The 23,220-nt window shown below is 36.3% G+C and overlaps 1 protein-coding gene across 4 annotated transcripts in view; it reads left to right on the top strand.

The window, feature by feature from the left end:
- The window catches only part of SUGCT (succinyl-CoA:glutarate-CoA transferase), a 331,487-nt gene that overhangs the window by 189,785 nt on the left and 118,482 nt on the right, over nt 1–23,220 (top strand). The window contains exon 13 of one of the 4 annotated variants that reach the window (XM_015854948.2): nt 6,436–6,571. The exons of the other annotated variants lie outside the window; for them this stretch is intronic. Within the exon in view, the coding sequence (XP_015710434.1) occupies nt 6,436–6,441 (6 nt within the window). The 3' untranslated portion in view covers nt 6,442–6,571. Of the gene's footprint in view, nt 1–6,435; nt 6,572–23,220 lie in introns of those variants that run through there. 4 annotated transcript variants of the gene reach the window in all.

Raw genomic sequence — 23,220 nt, 5'->3', positions numbered from 1 at the left:
GATATCCCTTTGGCCAATTTAAATTATCTGTCCTAATTTTGTTCTCTCTCAGCTCCTTGGGACCTTCACTAAGGTTCTGGCTCTGTACAATACCGCTTAGCAGCAATTCTAAATGTAGGTGTGCTAACCAACATCATTTTTCTCCTAGAACCAAAACATAGCATCATGCCAGATACCATGAAGAAAGCATTTATATCCCAGCTGAAACTGAGACACTGAGGACCTGTTCTTGGTTGTAGACTTTTGAACATAAAATGCTCATGCCTAGTGATGACTACTGATATTTTTCTGGGAAATGAAAAACAGACCAGCTCTTAGATGGATATGCCAGTGGCTGTTTCTTGTGTCTGAGTATTCACTGTCTTCAAAATGTGAGGGTTTGCCACTCAGATTCTCAGACTGATGCATCTCCAAGTATTCTCCAAAATACTCAGAAAAGAAGCTTTTCTGGATTACTTGTTTCAAAGGATGGATTAACACTCCTCTCTTTGCTATTGTTTACTTTGAGTAAGGAATATTTGGTTTCCAGCTGTTGGGCATGCTATACTTGCTGTAAAGATAATCTGAGTATCTGTGATCAGTTTCTACACACTTTTGAGAAATACAGCTATGCAAAAAGAAAGGAGGCAAATTTATTTCTGAGGCTAAAGAAGTAACACAAGTGTCTGAATTTAAAAGTGATGGAGTTTGTTGCAGCTTAGACTTTCTGTTCTTCCGAAGTTTCTTTTATTTCCACATGGAAAATACTTTCTCTGTAAACAGAGAAACCTGAACGAAACTGATTGATAACAGTGTTTCCCACCTGTATTTTTTGTACATAGAAATGAAATTTCAAACAGAATTTTTTTTTTTTTTCACATGTCTCTGCATTGAAAGTTGCTCTGTTTGTGCATGGATTTTATTGTTTGTCTCCTGTAGTTAGTTAAGTCTAATAATTTTTTTGTTCTTCTTTCCATTATTCTACTTATTATTTCTGTATATGGAGGGCAGTGGAGTTTTTTCCTAATAGCAGTAAGCAAAAGACAAATGCTGAGAGTTGAAATGCAGTGAATGACTGAACTGGATGCAAGTAAGCCATTATTGTACACTTATAGTTATGTTGTTTACTTTAAAGCCAAGGGGTTGCATGTTAGCTCTTCAGCTGTGATTTTTAGGAGAACTTCTGAAACTGGCATTTGCTTTTGCAAAGTATCATACATTAGATGAGTTCAAAAATGAGCAATGAATAGATCTGGGACATGCTACAAGATATCACACATTTTCAGGATATTTTTCCAGAACTAAATAGAGATCAGGTAGGTCAGGAATCTGGTAGGATGACCACTCCATTCTTTGTCTAGCTCATTGTTAGATCTCATGTAAGGATTATCTTTATGCAAAGTGGTTTTACATTTGAAGCTCTGATTACTTGAAGACTTCTGCCAACATGTGCTTAGCTGTCAGTGCTCAGCTCCTGGTGCGGGGTGCCGCTGAAACCACCTGTGTACCTCACACACTGGAGAATGAGACTTAAAGGTGACATTTCCTATCCCCCAGTATGCTCCTTCAAGCACATGGAATCTTCCGCACCAGCATAAGCTGGATTTCCTCTTCTTTCTCATCACTAAGTAAAACCACAAACAGAACTACTCTATTCAAGGAATGCTTTTGACACCTTTCTTTCAAGAAAGACTACAGAAAAAGTAAAGCATCAAGCACATCATTCAGCACTGTGAATTTGTAAAAAGATTTAGAAAAAGCCATCTTACTTCTTACAGGCTTCTTTTTTAATAGCTTTTTACAGGTCTCAATATTATGATATTTCAAAGACATTTTAATATACAGGCAATCATTTGTACTGGCATGAGAATACGATACTTATGATCATATATTAGCAAATAGATGCAAGTCAGATTATGCAGAGGGAAGAATTTGATGTTAAAAGGCATTCTAGATTTTAAATATTAATGTTTACCAGTAGGTGTTGTATTCCATTTACTGCAGTGTTTCTCTTTGCACTGTAACACCAACTTGAGCTGAAAATTATCCAGATATTCAAAACTTAATTTTGTTCTCCTTCAGTCTCCTAAGTATCAACAGACTTGTAATTACATACTCTTTTCTTTATGTATGGTGACCCCCTAAGCTATTTATGCAGAATAATTTTGAAACTGTGTGCTAACCTTTCCGGCTTTGGATGTATTTGATATGCTGACAGATGTGGTGTGATACTGGAGGTGGCAGGAGTCATAGGCATGTAAATGTAGGCTTGGCCCTTTATATGGTCTATTAAACTCCAGATACTGAAAATTTTTTGTCTTGTTGGTATAAAAACATTGAATGTTCATTTTTTTGTTGATTCTGAAAGGACCAAGTATTTTCATGATAGTTTTTTTTCTTGGGGTCAGTTATTGAATAAAGTCTTCAGTGTCTCTGAGAGATGGCTTATATTTTTCAAGACAGAGTTTAAATATTGCTACTTACTGCTGTGAAAGACTTACTAATACGCTCACCGCTACATCTTCTGGGGACTATTCATATGGGGGTTACTTGAGCAGCGTCAAATTTTTTATGAATAATACATGTATTCATTTTGAATGGAAGGTACTCTCTAGCATGCTCTCAAGGCATGAAAAAATGTCAAAACTATCTTCATTTATTTGCAGAATCCACCATTTAACAGCACAAGTTCATTACTGCCTTGTACACTGCATGCTTTTGCAGTCCTTGACAGGGTGAAAATATCAGTTAAGTAAGCAAGTTGTATAAACTTCAGGATATCATCAAAGCGTGGACAGGACCAAATGGGTGTTCAAACAAGAAGAGTTGTTCTCCAGGCAAAATTCAAATACTACATCAGTTGTATTCCTCTTGAGGCCAATAAATGTCATTTGAAAATGAACTGGTATTTGACACTTTAGGGAGCTGTCCTCTCTCTGAGTATATTCCAGTGCAGTATGACCATTTAGGGCTGTTCTCATGTATGAATACATTTAGCATTTGAAAAATAGCTCTTATATTTGTCTGGATATTTATTAGCAGTTCTTTTTTGCATTATTTTGAGATTCATATCTGATGTGAAGTTTGTACAAGCTGTGTTGGATGATTTTTCTTAAACTAAGTTGCAAAACGGCTGCAAATGCTGCTTTTTCACATTCTTACCAGATCACAGATTATTCCTGTCACCATATCTTTTGATGAAAAAGAAACAGTAAGTCAGCCACTTATTTATGTTGGGAGAAAAGAACATTTTCAGCATTTCCCTCATTGCTGAAAGAAATAATTCCTCCCTTGTTTCATGAAATCTTACTGCTTTTGCAACTTTTAGATTTACAAAATAAAACGCCTCTGGAGTATTTCACAGTGACTTTGATGGGATTTTGAAAGGATACAATAATTTGTTCAACTTTCACAGGAAAAAGTCCACGTGCACTTATCCTCTAAATCAGAACAACTTTCCAAAGATGGGCTTAGATTCACAAGCTGGTACTGGTATTGACCAGTACTGCTAGAAGACAACACCTGGGAGTGAGGCTCATCTGCCCATAAAGTGAGAAGCACTTTTGCATGCATTTGTTTCAGAAGGGCCTTTTTAATTATCTTTATTTGTTCCATTCTTCCATTCTTGCAGATCTTTTTCAAACAGAATTGCTTGCTTGTGGTTTTTCTGGGTTTTCTTTCCATTTAATTTCAAGCTTGTACTCTGTAACTGATGATCCATAATGATTCATATCTTTAGTGTCATGTATCATCCAACACCCCAGCTATTCTTAAAAGAGGGAGGGAAAGTAATTAGTGCCTGCCATCTTACAACCTACTATTTCATTTTCTGTTTTTCTAATGCACTTAGTAAAAATACAACTAATCAGTGCAACAGGTAGGTGTTGAAAAGTTTGAGGGAGAATGATACACACTGATCATTGCCATCTCATTCCTAGTCTGCTCCTGTGCATCAGTTTATATGTCACTGCTGGCCAATCTTTCTTGTAAGTGGGCCTTTCTCTCAAGGTCCTACTCCTTGCCTAATTTTCTATAATTTGTCTACAGTCATTGCTTTTCTCATATACAGTAGCAGTATAGCAACTACAGGCCTTGTCTTGTTTAAACTGTTGTAGCTATTCTTGCTGTGAAATGTCATCTCAGCACTCTCAGTGTCTCTTAATTTCAATCTGCGTGAAGTGCTTTTTGTGCCTCGCATTAAGCCAAAAATATTTCTTTTGATACTCGACCCCATAGATTACTGACAGCCCAGTTCTGCTTTACTTTCTGATGTTATGTAACACTATACCACTCAAAAATTCTATTTCAAACAACGTGACTGCCTAGCATGGATCCTGCAGCCCATAGCCATGTGAAGCAGAGTTCTGTTTCACAAGTGGTCCCTTTGAAGTGAGTTGAGTTACACATGCTTACATCATGTCTGAACTTGGCCCACTGTGTTTACAACATGCATATTTGATACTGCACAGTGGGTGTACATAGCTTTCAAAATAATAAAATCTTTATTACTTTGAGGAGTGTACACATTAAAGAACAGATTTTCATTTACACGAAGGCTCCATATACTCTGTTGGCTATGCAAATAGCCTTAAAGCTAGCATAAATTCAACTAAAGGCCCATGGAAAATCCGTTTTCACAGCCAAAGTTATGTAAAATAGTGCTGCATGTAAACTGAAATACAACTATTCCCAAAAGAGTTATTTTAATGTCAAGTCAATATTTTCACATTTCTTTTTTCTTTTTGTTTTCCAGTCTGCCCCCCCAATGGAAATAACCATTAACTTTTTATTTTTAATGTATATTACACCATCTTACAGTAAATCTTTTATGATGAGCAGCTGACCTGCTTTATCCCCAAGAGTTTCAAATCAAATGTTAGCACTTTTTCTGCTTACCTGTTTTTCTGCCTCATGAAAAAGTCTGCTTATTTCTTGAATCACTCTGAAGAAGTACAAGCAAAAAGTATTAAGCCAAATCCATAATGTCAATTCGAATATGTTTTGTTTGGGCTCATGGTTTGTAACATGCATACAAACATACTTTGCACATGTGAAAGATAGAAGTGGACTTCTCTGTCTGAAGCTTCTTGAATCTGTTTTTTTTCCCTCTTTGCTTTCAAGCTCTAGATCCAGCTGCATAAATAAGGATACAGAAATAATCTCCTGAAGCTTATGTTTCTGCATATAAAATAATGAACAGCTAGAATCAGTATAAAAGTATTTGCTGCTACCTTGCAAGAAAGTGTTAATGAATGTAGATCACTTTGTATTTAAAACACAGGACAGGAGCTTAGAGAATCTGGATATATTTCCCAAGTGCAGCAAATTCCTTGCCTTGATAATCTGCATACCTACCTGTTGATCTGTCAGTCTGTCTGTCTATGTGGTTATCAGTCTGTGTTGTAAAAATGTTGTAAGAGTAACACCACTTACACTTCCAATACAAGGATCTGCCTAATAGTTGTATAAAATTTCTAGGTGGGGAAGAAATTATTTTCTGCTATTATTAGAAAACTCTCAGACTTTTTATGTTATTCACCCACATGAGAAAGAGGAAATGGCAGCTGGAAATCTCAGGGGAGAACACATTTATATGAAATCTACCATGTCTGTCCAATCATGTTCAAAGACAATTTAGCAAAGAGATTTTCTGTTTTGGCACAGGGTATTTTCTTTCTTTTGGACAGAATTGTATAATATTTATGCAGTGGATCCGCACAGAGCTAATTTACAGCTTTCCAGTATTATTCCTGAGTGCTTCCTTCTCATCTTCTTCCTTTTTCTTTTTAACTGGGAAAATAAACAGTGTATTGGAAATTTTTCTTTATATCCTGTAGGCTACACTTAACCACTGATGTTTTGGTGATTTGTGTTTTTAATGGATAGAGGGTTTTCCTTCTGGGTCATTTTCACAGAACAACTTGGGTTGTCCAAACATATTCTGAAATACATCGGAGAGTACAATTTCAAAACATGCATGCCTACGGCCAAAGTATGAGTAACACATCAAATTTTGTTCCATTCCATGAACAAACCACTGTTTTGTGGTATAATACAAAACATATCTAAGCAGTTTAGATCACTATCAGGCATTACAATGTTAGGTTTTCTATTTATGTGACTGCCCAAAGCTCATTAGAAGCTCATTTTGTAGCTTTAGGGAAGTAAGAATAAAAAGCAGTGAAAAACAGTGCATTCTATTCTGTTCTAGTTCTACTCTATTTACTATACTTACTAATATATATAAAGTGAATAATTTTATAGTTGCAGTGCCTGACTTCCCAAACTTGTGAAGTCCAGAACTGTTCATATAATGGTTGCGATTGCAACTTATCTGTGCAACTTTGGTTGCATAGACAAACTGGCTATTTATGCATGCATACTGGTTGCTGGTCCCTTCATGCCACTGAGCATCCTTAAAGTAAATTCCAGTTCCTATTCTCTACCTGCTTTCAGGCCTGACAGGAAGATAACAGTTACCAGGCTGAGAGGGATCATCAGGAGGGAACTGATGGTTCTGAAATCACAGAAATCACTTGAAAATGAATAAACAATCAGATTCTGGATGTGGATATTGACTTCTCAATGCTACATTCTGTCTGGGTGAGTCTTTTTAGAAAAATTACAGCAGTTGTACATGTGGTGGTTTCATGTCTCAATTAGACCAAATCTGTGCACGGTGGGTTGATAAAAACATTAACATATGAAAATGGGATAGATAAATAGAGAAAGGAGTGGGAGTATAAGGTGTGCTTTGTAAAGCATGATATTCTCAATTGCTTTTTCTTGTCAGGTTTTCTAGTTACAACTTTGTGGTTCTTTTGAAATGCTGGTCTCAGCTTTTAGTGGAAGAATGAATGTAGAACAGAGCCCTACACAAGTAGTAAAGCTTCTGTAGCTGAGGGCAGAGAGAGAAAAAATGAGTCCAGTAGGTAACAGAAAAGGCAAGGATTTGGACAACCTAGGTAAAAACAGATGATAACATTCACCTTTCTGTGCTCTAAACTCTCACTGGAAATGATTTTCAATAACAAAAGGATATACTGCATAAACCCAACCAAAACTGAGTGTTTACAATTTTTTTCATAATGTAAAATTAATGAGCCATTCTCCCAATAGTAAAAAGCTTATCCTGGGTGTGCATTAGTGGGTTATAAACTCACTTCACAGATGGTTAAATACACAAGCCTGAAACACACCCAAGACACGAGCTGGATAGTGCATAGAGAGGCACACTTAGTCATGGCTTATTCACTATGAGGATATTTAACGACATGCCTGTTTGTACAGTAAGAGAATATTTAACAAGATTCCCGTTTATATAGCACTTTAAAGTAAGATGTGTAAGCTTGTTCTTCTAATAGAACATGTGCTTTAAAATAAAAGCTGTGCATGAGAAAACTCCTTAAGATCCAGAAAGCAGGAATCTCTTATTCATGCTCTTCATGTAACGTAGTACAGCAATGAAATGAAAGTACCATGTAGAAGACTGAAAACAATATGCCTGCTACACAAAATATATGTCTGTTTATTAGTTTATTATACAACCACAGATAGCAAGAAGACAGCACTAAATGAAACCACAGATACTTGTCCCCAAAATAAGGGTGCTTTCAGTTCTACCATCTTTTCTTAGTAATTGTAATTAGTGAGAAGCTCTGTTTTTCTTCATCTTTAGCCCTTTTTCAGGTTTGCTGTAATGCACCTTGTTATAAATTCCTTGGCTTCCAAGCAAAGTTTTATGGGCATTGAGTATTGTGTTTAAAAATAAAAATTCTGAAAACCCATATGTTTTGAGGTATAATTTCTTTCCTCAGAGGGTATGTAACACATAAAACAAAAAAGCCCATTTTATAATGGAAATCTGAAAACAATCAGCGAGCGTCTTGTTCAAAGTAACACCAGGTTTGCTTTAATTTTCAACAAATTCAGTTTTCTTTAAAGTGCTGTTTATATGCCCATGTTGAATTGTAATAGTTAGCAGTAATTTATTGGGGATATTATTCCAGGATTTTTTTTTGTCTTCTACCTTTGACCCTAGAGATATGGTAGAGGGGAAGAGGAATGCATGGTGCAGTATGACACAATGTACAGTGCAAGAAAGAACATTGCAGCATTAAGGTTATGGGGGAAAGACAGATTGATTGCATTAATTAACTTTTTTTTTTTTTTTTTTTTTAACATATTGGAAGTGATTTCTTTTTAATGCATGATGAAATAACCGTCTGTTAGTGATTGCCTTTTCTGTTAAGCTATCTTCAAAGCCACTGATGTTTATGTGATTCTAGGAGAGGGTCGCTATAGCCTAAAAAACTGAGCAATTTCATCCCAATTCAATACTAGTAGAAACAAATGGAAAGACTCCACTGTGAGCTTTGGATGACAGCACTAATAATGTTCTTTTTCTACTTGTTCCTCTGTATAAGCTAAGAACTATTTGATATATCTTGGGAATTTCTTAATGCTTTTTTGAATCTGGAGGTACCTCTTTTCAGGCAGAACCTTGCCATTTTCTTGTAGACTTAAGCTGTTAAGACTGACCACGAAAACTAATTCAACAACAAAAAGAAATATCTAAGCCTTTCAGAAGGTTGTATTGGGCTTCGCCTGGTATCAGGACTTATTCCCAAGTCTTTGTAGCTAAATCTCAAGAGGTGTTTTAAATGATGAGGTTATGCATCTTCCACCCCTCGCCTTCATTGTGTGAATGGTAGTAAGGCTGTTCAGTGCCTCACTGAAGTGAAGTTGAAATCTCATCTCTGAAGTCAGCCTTTTGATAAGTGAGACTGACTGGACACAGCTATTTTTTTTGCTTACTTTGAGATTTCTTTGCTCCTGAAGACGGATCATGTTGATATTTTGTTAACATGTTATCAGATGCAAAGAGGGTTATTGGAGATCTGAGAAATACTTTTAAACATGCTGAAAGTCGCAGATTAAGGAGTTTATTTTGAAACTCCTAGTACAGTGATTTAAGGGAAAATATATTGCACTGCTGGCTGTCAGTCCTTCTTTACCAAGCACTACAGGAAAAGCTGCAAGCTGCAGGAGTTAAGATTCTGTTTTGTGTGCCCTGGCAAAAAATTTGATAATTCAGTATCTCTTCCTCCTCAACTGGAAGACCATTTGCCTAACTTTTGTCTTTGTGTATTTAAGGCTTGCCAGAAACAGTAGTGCCAGTGCAGCTGATTGAACAGTTTGAATTCCTCTGGGACACTCAAGAGAGCAGTTCCTATTGTCCTGCACTTTGTGAGTTGGCTTTCTTCCAACAGTCAGGTGAACACGATTTCTTGAAGTGCTACTCCTGCACTGCCGCCACCTTTCCAGTAATTCATCATCACTCCTGCAGCCTTTTGGTGATGTAGCATGCTTACGGCATGCTGGAACAGTGACCTTTGGCTGTTTGTTGTTGTAGTGTATCATCAGAGACAGCTATACCACGGATGCTTTTATCTTCAGCAGTGCTGCTGATCCTAGATTGCCTTAGTGAAATGTTGAGGCAGAAAAAATTCTCTCTTCAGAATGACCCTTAAGTGATAAAAATATTTGAACTGTCCAGGTTGCAGAGGACCATGCAGCAATCGTGTCTTTTGTGGGATCTTTTCTCATGACTTTTGTATTCCCTTAATATCCCTGAGCTATTCTGTGTTCTTTCTCATCTCGTCATAGAACTGAAAATTGTTGTTTAAGAAGTATTCTCGTTTTGCTTTAATCATTAGGTGGCTTTTAAGATGTGGGCAGAATCGGGCATAGAAACAAAGATGGGCGTAGTGGTGAAGAGCAGTGCTTTGGCACAGAGCGAGGCAGTACAGGACAGCACTTTGTGTAATGGGATACAAACAGAACGTCAGGCAATTGGCACCACGGGAGAGCTTTATGTAACGCGAGAGATAATCAGCATGTGGCTGGCATCAGGGTTTAGTCACAAATACAATGAGATGCGAAACAATTGCCTTGCCTTCTCCACTTCTCTTGATGAGGTTACTGAGGGGAAATTTCGTTGTCCTGCTTTGAATAGGCATGTGATATTAGATATATTTACTGGAGGAAGACAGGGATCCAATTCCATTGTGCTGAGCTTTCTGTTTGTCTTAATTTATTTTTTAAAAACATGCCCTTTGCCCACTTGCTACTGTTGGGGGGACAGGCTACACAATTCAAAGCTTTCCTGAGAAAAAGCTTAACTTTTTAAACACTGCAGTGTGCAGTCTTTTTTGGCAACACTATAATGCTACCGAGTGGCAATTTAGTAAAACAGTACAGTGCTTCAGAAGCCTGTGAAATACCAGCAGTTTTAAGGAAACAAGGGGATATATTTTCTCCCCTGCTTCACTTTTTTAATCTTTAAATAAATCCACAGTGCCCCTTGTGTACTTCTTAAGTGGTTCAACTGGTGATTTAAAAGAAAGAGGAGATGGTCTTTATGGTTAAGCATTTCAGTCCAACACCCTCTTTAAAAGCAAGGCACTTGAAGGTTTTGTTTTAAGGTTGCTCTTTCAGATCCAGAGGCACTGGAAAAGGTTAGCTGTCGAAGGCCAATTTCCCCCATACCAAAGTTTCCTTGGTATGGCTCCAGGAAGGCTTTTGGGCATCCTGATTTCTGTCCACTCCTTGGCTTATATTATTTCCTATTTCAGTGAATAGATGAACTATTTTCACTTGCTTATGAAGAACCATCTTGTTATATGTTTTACCCTATTTTTATGCTGCTCTGTATTTGTATGTGTCAGTGTGAATGAAAGCAGAGTGGGTTACATTTCACCAATATCTGCTGTTTCTTCCTGCATCAATACATCTTACTGACCACTATGTCCTGATAAAGTCTTGTAGTGCCTGAACCCTTCAGAGTAGTTTGTGCAATGCATACTATTGTACATTGCAGGAGTAGGGTAGAAAGAGGGAACTATCTGTAAATATTTTTGATCATTTGATGGTGTTACTGGATTACCATCTGGAACATATGGTTTATAGGTCTGATTTTCAAAATATGGAACCCATACAAATGCAGTTGTGCACTAACACACATCCAAACATGCACATTTCTGAATTCACTAGATCATTATACAGATAAATTTCCACAATTGCAGTATTAATAACAGTGCTTAAAATAGGCAAGCATATACTGCAATACTCCAGAAACTGAAAGTATATAATGCTTATCTGAGCGAAGGAAATGCATGAATGTATGCATTAGTTAGTGTGCACCATGTAATGTAAAAAAGTAATGCAGTCAAAACTGGAATAAAAATTACTTGTGTAGGTAAATTATATATATATAATGTAGATGTAGTGCACATGTGCTGACTCTGCTGGGGGAGTTCAGTAGTATAGGCCAATCACAGCAATCTGGTGAAGGTGTTCAGGCTCAGAATTTCTTCTAAATTTCTTCAGAGTACACTTAGTTCCACTTTAATCTGGAATCTTTCAAATCAATATATTTCCAGTACAGAATAGCAGTAGAAAGAGATATACAGTTAATTCCCAGATTTGGTTAATGTGGCTGTGCCATCAAGTAGAATACTTCACTTGGATCTTGTTCTTCCTCTCTTTATTCATTTTTTCTCTCTATTTATATATATTTAGAACATGTTCTCTTGGCTGCATAGGAATTTTGGCGAGGGTCAACACATAATGGAAGAAGTAGCTTATTTCATTTTCAACCTTTGTTCTGGTTTAAATAATCTTTCTTTTTCTAACCTTATTTTGAAATTTTAAAACTTCTCTGAATTCTAGTGTTTTAATGCTTGCAGACTGAGAACACAATGAAGGCAGACAAAAGGCACCATACAGAAAGAATTTAGCAGTTTCTGAAAGAAGTGCATTGGTGGGCATTTTGCTTGGACTGAAGTGTGAGATTTGTTTTACTTTCACTAGTTAAAACAAACTAAATTGCTTTGCAAATATAGAAAAGATAGCAGTTGGAAGACCTTGGGTTATTCAAGGCAACTATCCAGAGCTATTTCTGACTAAAACATGATAGTTTTCTACCTAAAGCTAATATATCAGCTAATCTATGAGCTGTAATTGCTCTTGAAGTGTAGAATAAGAGTGACCCTCTACATCTCTATTTTAAACAAACCTTGGAGTTTTAGGCAAGGATTTGGTCTCCCTTTTACCCAGTGAAAAATGCCTACTAGATGTATAGCTCCAAGGACCCCAGTGGTGATTCAGAAATAAATATGTTCCGTGTTGAAGGAGACATAACATACAAGCTTTAAAGAACTGTGATGGTGGAAGATTCTTCTGAGTGTTGTCTCCAAATCTGGATGTGGTGTTAAGGTGTGCTTGAAAATCTTCCCTTGTTCCCAAACGTTCTTAGTTCCACAGGGAACTGTACTTACATACTATTAGCAAAACATTTTTACAAGGAAATTACTCATTTACCTGGTTGCTAGGTGGTCCTAGGTTTTGCTTTGAACAGTATCTATAAATTCTATTACATTTCCATTATTGAAACATATATTTATGAGTAAACAAAGTATTTTTTTTCCTTGGGAAACTTGTCAGTAGGAAACAGAATTTAATGGCAAGCAATGTTCTATTCTATTGCTTTTTAACCACAAAGAATTTTACTCAACTCTTGTATCTTTTGTCCTCAGAAACCTTCTTGAGTCCTTTAGCATTGCATAGTGTTTGAATGTTTTTAAGAGGCTTTCTGTTTTTAATCATGTGGTATTTTTTATTTCTATTTTTGTCTTTTTGATCTTTGTGTTATTTTTATGAATCCATTCAAACAGTATTATCAAATAAACATTATTTAATGTAAGTATTATTTGTTTCTTTTTCCTTCTAATTTATGATAATGATTAAGGTTTTAAGTTTCTAGAATTATGTTCACCCTATAGCTCTGGACAGGAAGAACAGAATACATTTTACCTGCTGAGTCTCTTTGGTATATGCATCTTTTGGTTGTGAATACAGCAGCTGAGCAAGAGTCTGTTAAAGCACTTATATTTTAATCTGAGTTACTCATTTATGCAAACACATGATCAATCTTATGAATATTTACAGTCAGTACTTCAAAACTTGAGGTATGTTTTTTAATTCTTTTTATTTTTCTATCCCTTATACTTACCTGTTAGTCATAGTGAGTAAGTCCAGAGATGTATTTGTAGTATAAAAGATACCTTAACAGCTACTAACACCGAAACACAGTGCAAATCTTTATGCTGTCCATGCTCACATGACACTGATTTTTTCTTCTTAAATGATTGTAACCATAGCACTGAAAAAATTACTGATAAACTGTTAGTTCAGCATCATCAGAACACTTACATTCACAGTAATTATAGGAAATACTAAAAAGAATCCAAACTGGGGAAATCTTATGACAGCATAGCAACATCTCTGAAATGGGATGTGAAATACACTACTTTCTACATTATTGATAGTTATAGAGCTGTATTAATAAAAATATTTTCCCTTAAATGATGATCACCCCTCTCGCCCCTCCACATTCAAAATACAAGTCAGGAGACCAGATTAGAAGTCACATTTTCATCATTATTCTTATTTTTAAAAGTTTGATGGGAGTGTTATCAGTTTTTTGAAGTTTGGAATCTTATCTGGTGGAAGTGTGTATATATGAAAACTCCTCAAGTAATTACAGAGATTTGTGCTGCACGGGTAGCTGTCTGGTATCTGGAATCCCACACCTGTAGAATTCCACAAGCCCTATCTATTTATTGCCCTATGAACCCTATAAAGCTTTTCTTTTTTCCTTTAACTGTTTTAGGTCAATTGAATGTACAGCCATAGCCTGTGGAAATGGACAGATGCTGGATATGCGACAATATGCTGCCAGAAATGGAAAAAAACACAAGAAAGGGCAGCCTTGGATGTTGTATCCAGCTGCCTGCTGTGAGTTTTCCACTGGAGCACTAGAGGGATTAACAAAATACACTGCCAGCTTTACATGATCTGGAACAGGCTTTTAAATGGAGATTTTTACGTTCTTTAGTCTACTCTTCTTTTCTAACCTCCTGCCTTTCTCTTTTTTTGGTCCTCCTTCTACCACTGGCAGCAAAGTTGCTCAGATACTTCAGGTTTGTTGTTCTCTTCCTTCAGGTGAATTGGAAGAGAGGAGTGGAGGGAATCTCCTAAATGAAAAAGACAAGTATTGTTTGGCCATGTAATGCTAATGATCACGGGAGATTCAACAAAATGACTTGGCTGACAGAAATGTTTATTCTGAGAGTGAGCATTATGAGGATAAACTGGCAAAAGCATAGGGAACATGCCTTTTGGTACTGTTATGGGTACAAACGAATGAGAGAAGTATGTGTGATATATTTACCACAAATGAATTTCCCTCTTCTGTGTGCTAATGGAGAAGGGGAGTAGGATCTAGACCCAATTTTTCTTTAGGATTTTGGAGTTGAGATCTAGGAAAAATTAGGTCTTATATTCCTGATAACACACTGTTGTGAGCAGCCTTTATACAGCTCTGTGGGAAGGGGTAGCTTTCTGCTCACCTCACTGCAATTGTCAAGTCTCAGCTTACAAATGTAAGAGAGGTTCTCTAGACAGTGAGGCCTGAAGAAGCATCTTTGTACGTGCAAGCACAATTGTGCTCTGTAGATCAGAGAACTGACATAAAATACCACAGTACATGTATCTGGTATGCAGTCACTTGCACATTTCCAATGCCAATATTAGATTTGCTACTTGTCTTTAAAGACAATATCTTATAATTATTAGGGTGCCTTCAGAAATCATTCAGTGAGTGATGAAAAGCCATAAACCACTAGGCATTTCCAGAACAATAGAGGAAGCTGTTCTTAAGTTGTTGCTCATTTCTTTTGACTTAACATATCATGGGAGAGGTGTTGATGCTAAAGAGGAATAGATCATCAAATCTGAAATTAAAAGTTTGGAAAGCTGAAAGTTGTGTGAGAATTCAGATACAAGTTTAGTAGGCACTGTGCAGTTGTACATTTCTCCATGCAGAAGACTGCCTCATGCAGTTGCTCTTTCTAGGCCTCCTTGGGACTGATGTGATGACAAAGTATTAATACAAGGGAGTGACAATTAGTTGGGAACTCTCATGGTTAGGTCACTGAAATCAGTTGGTCTCCATGCTAATGGAGCTATTCACTTCCATCACTGGTTGCAGGATGAAATGCTGTATGTGTTTTGCCTAATGTGAATTGCTTGGCTGAAAAAATCATGATGTCAGAAGCATGTAAGTAACAGTTAGTGAAAACTGTCTAGTTGAAGACAACATCTTTGCACTCAATGTGTAATATGTTTTTCACTTGAATTATCCAAGATTTTCTCTATCAGTATCCTTCAGAGAACAGAGAAAAAAAGATTTCATTTTGAAAATCTTCCAAAGCTTTTACTCAAATGCAGCAATATAACCAAATCTTCATGAATTACAATGCTTTGCTCTATGTATTGATTGAACAGCCTTTTCATAAACCTCTTTTATGTGCTGTCATGCAATTACTTCATTATTTATATGTTACATTTAAAAAAATGTAGATAGTAGCATATAGTATGTGCTAAGAGTCGCTTTGCCTTTTTTGTTTTGTTTTGTTTTAAAAAAAGTCTTACCTAAGTTAGTATTCTGTTTTTTATGAGTGATCAGTGGGAGATCATTAGGACAGGAAGTAAAAGTGGCAGGTATGTAGAGAGTGATCTGAGCCCTGTTACTTCATAGCGTCTCCTGCAATAAAATAGTAATAAAATCTATTTGAGGCATGGCTGTACTTCAAGACTTTTATGTGGTAGGCTGGGAGGGCAGCAGTACAGACTAAAAAAATGTTCCATGTAGGTCTACAATAAAATCTATTACTGGCAGTCATCACTGTGGAGGTAGCAGCAGAGTCTTGGAACTCTGGTGAAGACATGCTTGGTTCTAGCTTCTGAAAATCAGGCCATTTTATGAAAGCTACATAAATTTGGAATATTGACCTAGTGACCATTGCTGGTAATCTCCTTTTAGCCATCTACATAATGGACATAATAGTTTCACAGTTCAAAGGATGAAAGCAGATATCTGGGCAGTTTTGAAGCCTGAATATTCTTTCTATGACTGGCAGTGCTTCCTCCAGATTAAATTTGAAGGTTTTAGGCAAGGCAGACTAGGAAGTTAAACTCATATTTTGGGATGAACATAATATTTCAGAATTTAGGAATTTTCAGCTTATTATTGTAACGAGAACCACCTTGAAACAAAGGAAACTGAGAGTAAAATCAGTCTCATTCATACACTTCATTTTGTCAACCTAATAGTATTTGTTTTTTGTGTTTTTATTTTTGAGCAACTTAATTCCTGTGGACATATGAGGCAAGGACAGATTGTTACAGCTGTGGAATATCTGGAAAACAGTTCACTTCAAATCAGGGCAGTTTTGCAATTCTGTCAATTGGAAATATTGCGATTGAGTTAAAAATATAGAATGTCTTGGGGGCCATGAACTGAAACTGAGAAACATGTCACTGTCCTGAAAAGAAATGTACATGTGTACTCTTAGGAATCATGAACTGTTTGGCTTGGACTTTTCTGGACACTAGCAGGAGACTGGCTGGAAATGGATATGGAGAAAATGAACATTGAGAAAGGCTGAAGGGCAGATAAGAAAGGAATCCTTAGTTGCAGGCAAGAGTTTATCAGACTGAGAAGAGCCTAAGAAGAAGAAATGGCCTTCAGTCAGACAAAGAATTTCTTGCTCTGTCAGTACAGTAAGGATGACTTTTATCTGGTCTATCCAGTGTTCAGGGAAATAGAACAATATACTTTTTGATATAACAAAAAGTTAGTTGTATGTTACCATTTCCATGCTTAACTAAAGCAGAATTCTGAATTGGGATTAGCCTCTTGGGTCAATTGTTAAATGTAAAAAAAAGTAAATTTATTTCTAGCACTGAAAAATCTATTAGCAACAAAAAAGATGCTTATCACTTTTTGAGCTCAGTCTTTTATTCTCCTTTAGCATGTTTCCAACAGAATCAAGAAGGAAATTTGTTTTGTGTAAAAAAGTACATGGTTCAAAAGTTAGAGTAGGTCATAAAACAGGGGAGCCTTTGCATTTCACCATCTTCAAAACTTCAACCACTGCTAAAGCATAACACAATAAGAAGTCTAATGTGTTGCAGTAAAGTCTGTAGCACATACTGTGGAGGAGACAGAAGTGTTGCTTTTCTGTCTAGAAAATTAGAGCAAAAAGGGCTTTATTTGCTTTTAGTTGCAAAATGCTTAAAAGACACTGAGAATCCTACAGGCATATATCAGGCCTGTTGTTAGAGTGCAAGAAGTACTAAAGATCCTTAGAATCCTTAGAAAAATTGTGAATTCTGTGGAGTTATTTAGGAAGAATGGAGAAGAGGAGTAAAATGCAGGAAGTGTACATGTCCTTTTAAATAAACAAAACAAAGACAGCTACTATTTAGAGTAACTATGTAATACCATTTTCAGCAGCTTTTATTATTTCTATATGATCATGATTGTAGAGCCTCTGTGAGATAGACACTGACTTTTCCTGGTTAAGCTACTATTTTTTGACTTCTTTTTCCTTTCCCAATTTTATCCGTTTTATCCTATTAAAGATTACAGAAGAAACAAATATGTCTGCTAGACTATGTCTGTGCTGTTCTGTCATGTTAATGGGCTGGAATAAATGAGGCTAGCTTATCAGTACTGAAAAATGTGCCCAACTTGATTGAGTGTTTCTTCAAGCCCAATGAGAGGAAACCATTGCTTTGGGGTCTGAATGTTATGAGTTCTGTTCTTAATGATATACAAAAGTTGCTCTGAAAGTAATGCCTCCTGTTTATTTCTATGGAAACTAGAACAAACACAATTACACAACAGTACTATTTGGTAGAGCAAAATCTCAGCTTCAAAACAGCTGAGGTTTGAGCCTTCTGCTTCCATCCACCATTTGGTCTACATAAATGTTCAGCAAGCATCAGTGAATGTCACTGTGTGCAAACTTTTTTGTATGGAGGAATTCAGTGACACACCTTTGCTTCGTATGTTAGATACCATTTTATCAGACTGCTCTTCTGCTGCCACATGGCAACAAAATTCAATGGAATATTAGGAGGAAGGTTCAACCTGTTCTACCTTACCACAAACATCTGCCTCTGCTGTTGCTGGCTAGCATAGTAAAATATGAGACATTACTTTCAGAGCAACCTTTGTATGCTACAGAGTTTGTAAGTTAACACAGTAGATTGCTGTGGCCAGAAGGAATGAGATTGTGTGGAATTTCTTCATGCAGCCATCTATCATAACTTCTGGAACAATGATATGGTGCTTAGGAGTTAGTTTTGTTTAATCACCAGGGTGGACAAAAGGAATTTCTGGATTGGAAAAGTACATCTGAGCCAAGAAAATTCTCCTTTAAGTTTATTACAGTCCTTATTGCCTGGTTTGTATTTACTGTATCCTTCTATCCCCTTTTCTCATTCTCTTTCACCATAAAAATGTCTATCTTTAAAGCTCATCTATATCATTTACTTCAATGATCTCACTTGGCAACTTCCTCCATGTGCTCAGTACCAGTACTGGTACTCTTTGAGTGAGATACTGTATTGGATTTGGAACTGAATTCATTTTTTATTCCTGTAGTGCTTTATGTATTTACTTACATTTCAAACTGACCCAGTCACCAGGGCAGTTGAACTATTTCTTTTTACTTAGTCAGGCTTTTAAAGAATTTTGGATAAGAATAACACTTTGTGACTTTAAACCATGCTCTCTGTTACTTACATGTATTTTCAATGTATTACATTTCAATGTATTACAATGATTTTCCCTTGTCATTTCACTCAGTTTGGAATTTTATCTGCTTTCTTGTATTGCTTCTTTGCTACAAATTTTAACAAATCCTAGTAGGAGTGCAATGGATTAATTCCATGTCTTCCCTGCCTCATTTCTGACAGTGGTCAGTATCTGCCCCAGATCCTATTTAGGTGGAAGCAGGAAGAAGTTGTAGTTGAATTATCTTCTGCATTCATATCCTTGGTCTGTTGCCTTTGTTTTTTGTACCTTTTCTCCCCTAAGAATACATATAGATTCATTTAGTTTTAAAACCTTACCATAATAAGATCTGCTTTATTTCATGTCTGCTCATGTGAAAATCTTTCTTGTAGACATTAGTGTTCTTTCTAAATACAGGTAGACTTTCTTTTCATAAAATCCTCCCCAGCTGTAGCTTTTCCTGTTGCTTCTGATGGGTTATCTCCACCTGGCTGATGTGGAATCCCTCAGTTCCATCCCACTCTTTCCATGATTGCTTTTTCACTTTCTCCCTGTTTAATTTATGTTGTGTTGTCTCCAGAGAATAGCAGTGACTGATACATGGTGAGATGATGCAGCTGTAAGTGGGATCCTTGATAAAATATGCCACCAAGGGTGTCTGAAAGTGATGAACTGCTAGTGAAGCCTTTGGCAAGTCTTTCATTAAGGTGCCACATAGATAGTTCCTTACTATATGAGTGTTTGACAAGCAGTAGATACAGTTTAGAGCTGGAGAAAGTAGATATTATAATGGAGGCCCAACACTTGTTAAACAGCTTTAACAAGTGTATGTAAAAGTATTGTAAAACATTACGTATTTTGTGTGTTTTGAATAATTTTCTTGTCCTTTGAGAGTATGTCCCATAACCTAGTTTGGTTCAGTTTCCTTCTAACTGACTGAAACGTGATCAGTGAATATTTACAAAGTGGATTAATTAGGAGTTTAAGTACATTTTCTCTTTTCATATTATGGTAGTAGCAATTTTTTCCAGTGGTAAACTGTAGTATTTGAGGAACATATATGGATGGTATATACATATATGTATGTAGTCCTATGTTCTTTTTCTTGTACATTTGCCAAGCCTAACACATAACTGAGCTCTAGATAGTTACTTAAAATTGTCAGTAGGTATACAAACATAATTTGCTATTACTATTGACCTCCTTTTCTTCTGTAGTACTCGTTTGTTGTGTACATTTAGCATTCTTTTCATATTTTTACTTCTGCTAACACTGCATTTCATTCCTGCATCTATTTTTGCTTTTTAGATTTATGTCCTCACAGCTTATTTGATGATGCAATGCCAGCGCTCTTGTTTAGTTCTTGCTTTCTTTTATAGGCACTTAAGTGATTTTTTTTTCATTTCATTTCCTTCCCTGGGCAAAACAGAAGACATGTATGTTTTGATTTACCGCAGTGCTTAAAATGCTATTAAAACTAATAGTTTGGAAGTAACGCAATCACTTGTTTGTAACACAGGGTTCCAGTAATTTCTATGAAGCCCTGTTAGCAGGGAGTTGAGTAGTTTGTAGATTCTAACTTTTCCTTGCCATTGTAATTGGGTAGTTCTAGAAAATGGGCTTTCCCAGTAAGAAAGGCTGGAAAAGTTATGTATAGTATCCCCTTTTGTTTGCTTTTAGCCCTTCAGCCCTGAGAGAGCAGGGATTGTATTCTTTTTGCACTTAGGCATAGCTGAGTATGAACCTGTAGGCCTACATGGGCCTATTCATGCAACATTCAGCTGTATGTTGCTGACACTGATGCTATGCAACGGTAATTGTGTTAGCTAATTTCCTATTGGCATACCTATTCTTACTGCCTGTTAATGGAAGAACCATGTTTTCTTCCTGTTCTGTCTGAATAATGCACTGAAAACAAATTACTTTTAATTTGAACTTCCACAGTTTCTCCATGGATGTGCAAACATCTCCCATTAAAGAAGACTGAGAAAGCAGGAAATTTTGTAGCTGAAATGATTGTTCCAAAGCAAGTATTGAAGTAAAATACTCAAAAAACTCACTTGTTTTGGCTTTTGTAATCGAACTACCATACTGAATATTATTTATTTATTTATTTATATATATTTAAAAATGATGCGTCTCTAATTTTAACACTCTTTTACAGAAGTATTCAAATTAACTCAAATCCCACATCTGTTCTTTTTTGTTGATGTTGTCATGGAAAACCAAGGTTATCAGTATTTTATTCTCAATTACTAAATGTTTAGAATAACATTAGTTTCCATTGGTTGACTATTAAATTGACTTTAGTAATGAACTGGGAATCAAAAGTTTTTTTGTATCCCAGTGCTTTCTCTTGCATGTTTGTGAGCCCTTAGTAAACTCACCCTTCTAAAAATCTGAGAAAAAATTGTTTTCTTTATTTTAAGGTGGAGGGATAAGTCACTGAGAAATTTAAGCCCAGATCCAAAATGCTGTAGTGTGCACATGATTGCTTCTTAATTAAACTGAGACTGGTTTCCTGGAGAATTTGTGATTCAGGGTGAAAGTGGCCTCTCCAGAGTGAACTGAGAGTGTAGCCTACGTGCATATCTTTCAGCTTCCGACCTTCAACTGCATACTATCTGCTATCTGGAAGAACTATCTCTAGGATTGCTGAATTTCGTACAGCATTAGGACCCAATCCCATGATCAGTGAGGCTGTTGGTCAGAAGTGAAATGGTTACTACTTACACCAAGTGCCACTAAGGCAGTCCAAATTAAGGGTGAGCCACAAATTTACAATATTATTATCCTTCTTCATAGGAATGTTTTGAGATATTTGTAAGTATAAATAGATATTTTAAAAGGCTAATTAGACAGAAATGCATTGTATTCCAAATCATCTATGATTTTGCAAAAACAAACAGGCAAACAAAAATAACCAACACACCAAACAAATCATTATAGTCATGTCATCTCATGGACCTTTTAGTTACTGTTCAAAGCTTAAATACTTTTACTGACCCACTGAATTCTGTTGGTACTGCTTTTGTACATACTATTTTCTAGGATGATTTTTCTAATTGTCCTATTATTATTATTATTATTATTATTATCTTCATTAAAAGTTGTCATTATAATGTATTTTGATCTAAATTTCACAGGACAGTAAAAAAAAAATCATTTCAACTTACAGGAATAGGTCATGACTGTACCCAAAGAGGACTCACAAAAATACTCATATATTTTGGAAATGAAATATATTGAAGTATGATTCAGACTTTTTTCTTATAGTTCCTTTTATACTCAGATTTCAATGAAATTCTGAAAGAACTGGAAAACAAGTGATAGATAATCTGTGAAGCCTGTACAAGATACCGTGCAGTCTAATCAGTTATTTACCTCCCATCCTTCTTCCATTTCACTCCATGACTTCTTCCGTATCTAGACTCACTTTCTGGAGTAGCAAAAACCTGACCAAGGGTACAGCTGCACTGTGATTGTGATGCAATGCAGAGACCATTCAGACCTGAGTAAAAACATCAGCATGATAACTGATATAGTTAATTTCTGTATTATACAGTGTCAGCACTTCAGTGGGTTTGCTGAAATTTTGGTGTATCTTTCCCTACCCCTTATTAGTTGACTTATCAGTCTACACTATTCTTAGGAAGCTGAAAAACTCTGGATCAAAATTTATGTGCAGAGACCATCTACACCACTGTACAATTGCCTATCACAAGCTCCATGTGATCACACGTTATATCTCCCTCCAATACTGTATGATACTAATCCATTTAATAGGACTCAGAAATAACAAGAATTTTTGCAGACGAAGTAATTCTGATCTGCAGAGGTGAATGAACATATTACTATGTGGCCTCTATATTCTGTGTACACTGCATTTCATTTGAAAGGTAGTGGAAATAGCTGCATAGCAACAAATTTAGTCTATATATATCTTCCATCTGTTCAGTGAACTTCCACTTTTGCTGAAGGGAGATCCATATTTTGTTCAAGAGAAATTGTTCTTAATGACAAAAAGTAATTGCAATTCGCACATTTTTCACGTGCATCTCATTGTGTGGTTTGTTTAATGGTATACCATATACTGTGTTTTCAGCTTTTCCACGGAGTGGTTTAAAAATATATTGGGTTTAAGAAGGCTGACTGTTTGTGGCTGGAGATTCTCCCTGGTAGGGCTATCCTATAAGATACAACTTTCTTCTTCAGTCTACAAAGCAGGAGCTCAGCAATGGAAAATCTGGAGAGTACTGAAGAGTGGTATCAGAATTTTCCCTTCAAAAATTGTTCTTTAAATTTCCACAAACTGTACATACATAGTTATCAACAGTTTGTGGGATGGTTTGGCCCAGTTCCGTGACTAATAGGGCAAGGAGGCCCACAGACCCATGCCCCAGCAAAGGGGAAAGGGGGAAAAGGGGAAAAAAGGTAGGGAGATGGGCCTAAAAACAAAACAGTGGCAATGATCTGAGGAGGAAAGTTAATTTACTAAATATGATATAGGAATGCAAGACAACACAATA

The sequence above is a fragment of the Coturnix japonica genome, chromosome 2, assembly GCF_001577835.2.
Source record: "Coturnix japonica isolate 7356 chromosome 2, Coturnix japonica 2.1, whole genome shotgun sequence".
NCBI lineage: Eukaryota > Metazoa > Chordata > Aves > Galliformes > Phasianidae > Coturnix > Coturnix japonica.
This window is presented reverse-complemented; position numbering and strand designations above follow the sequence as displayed.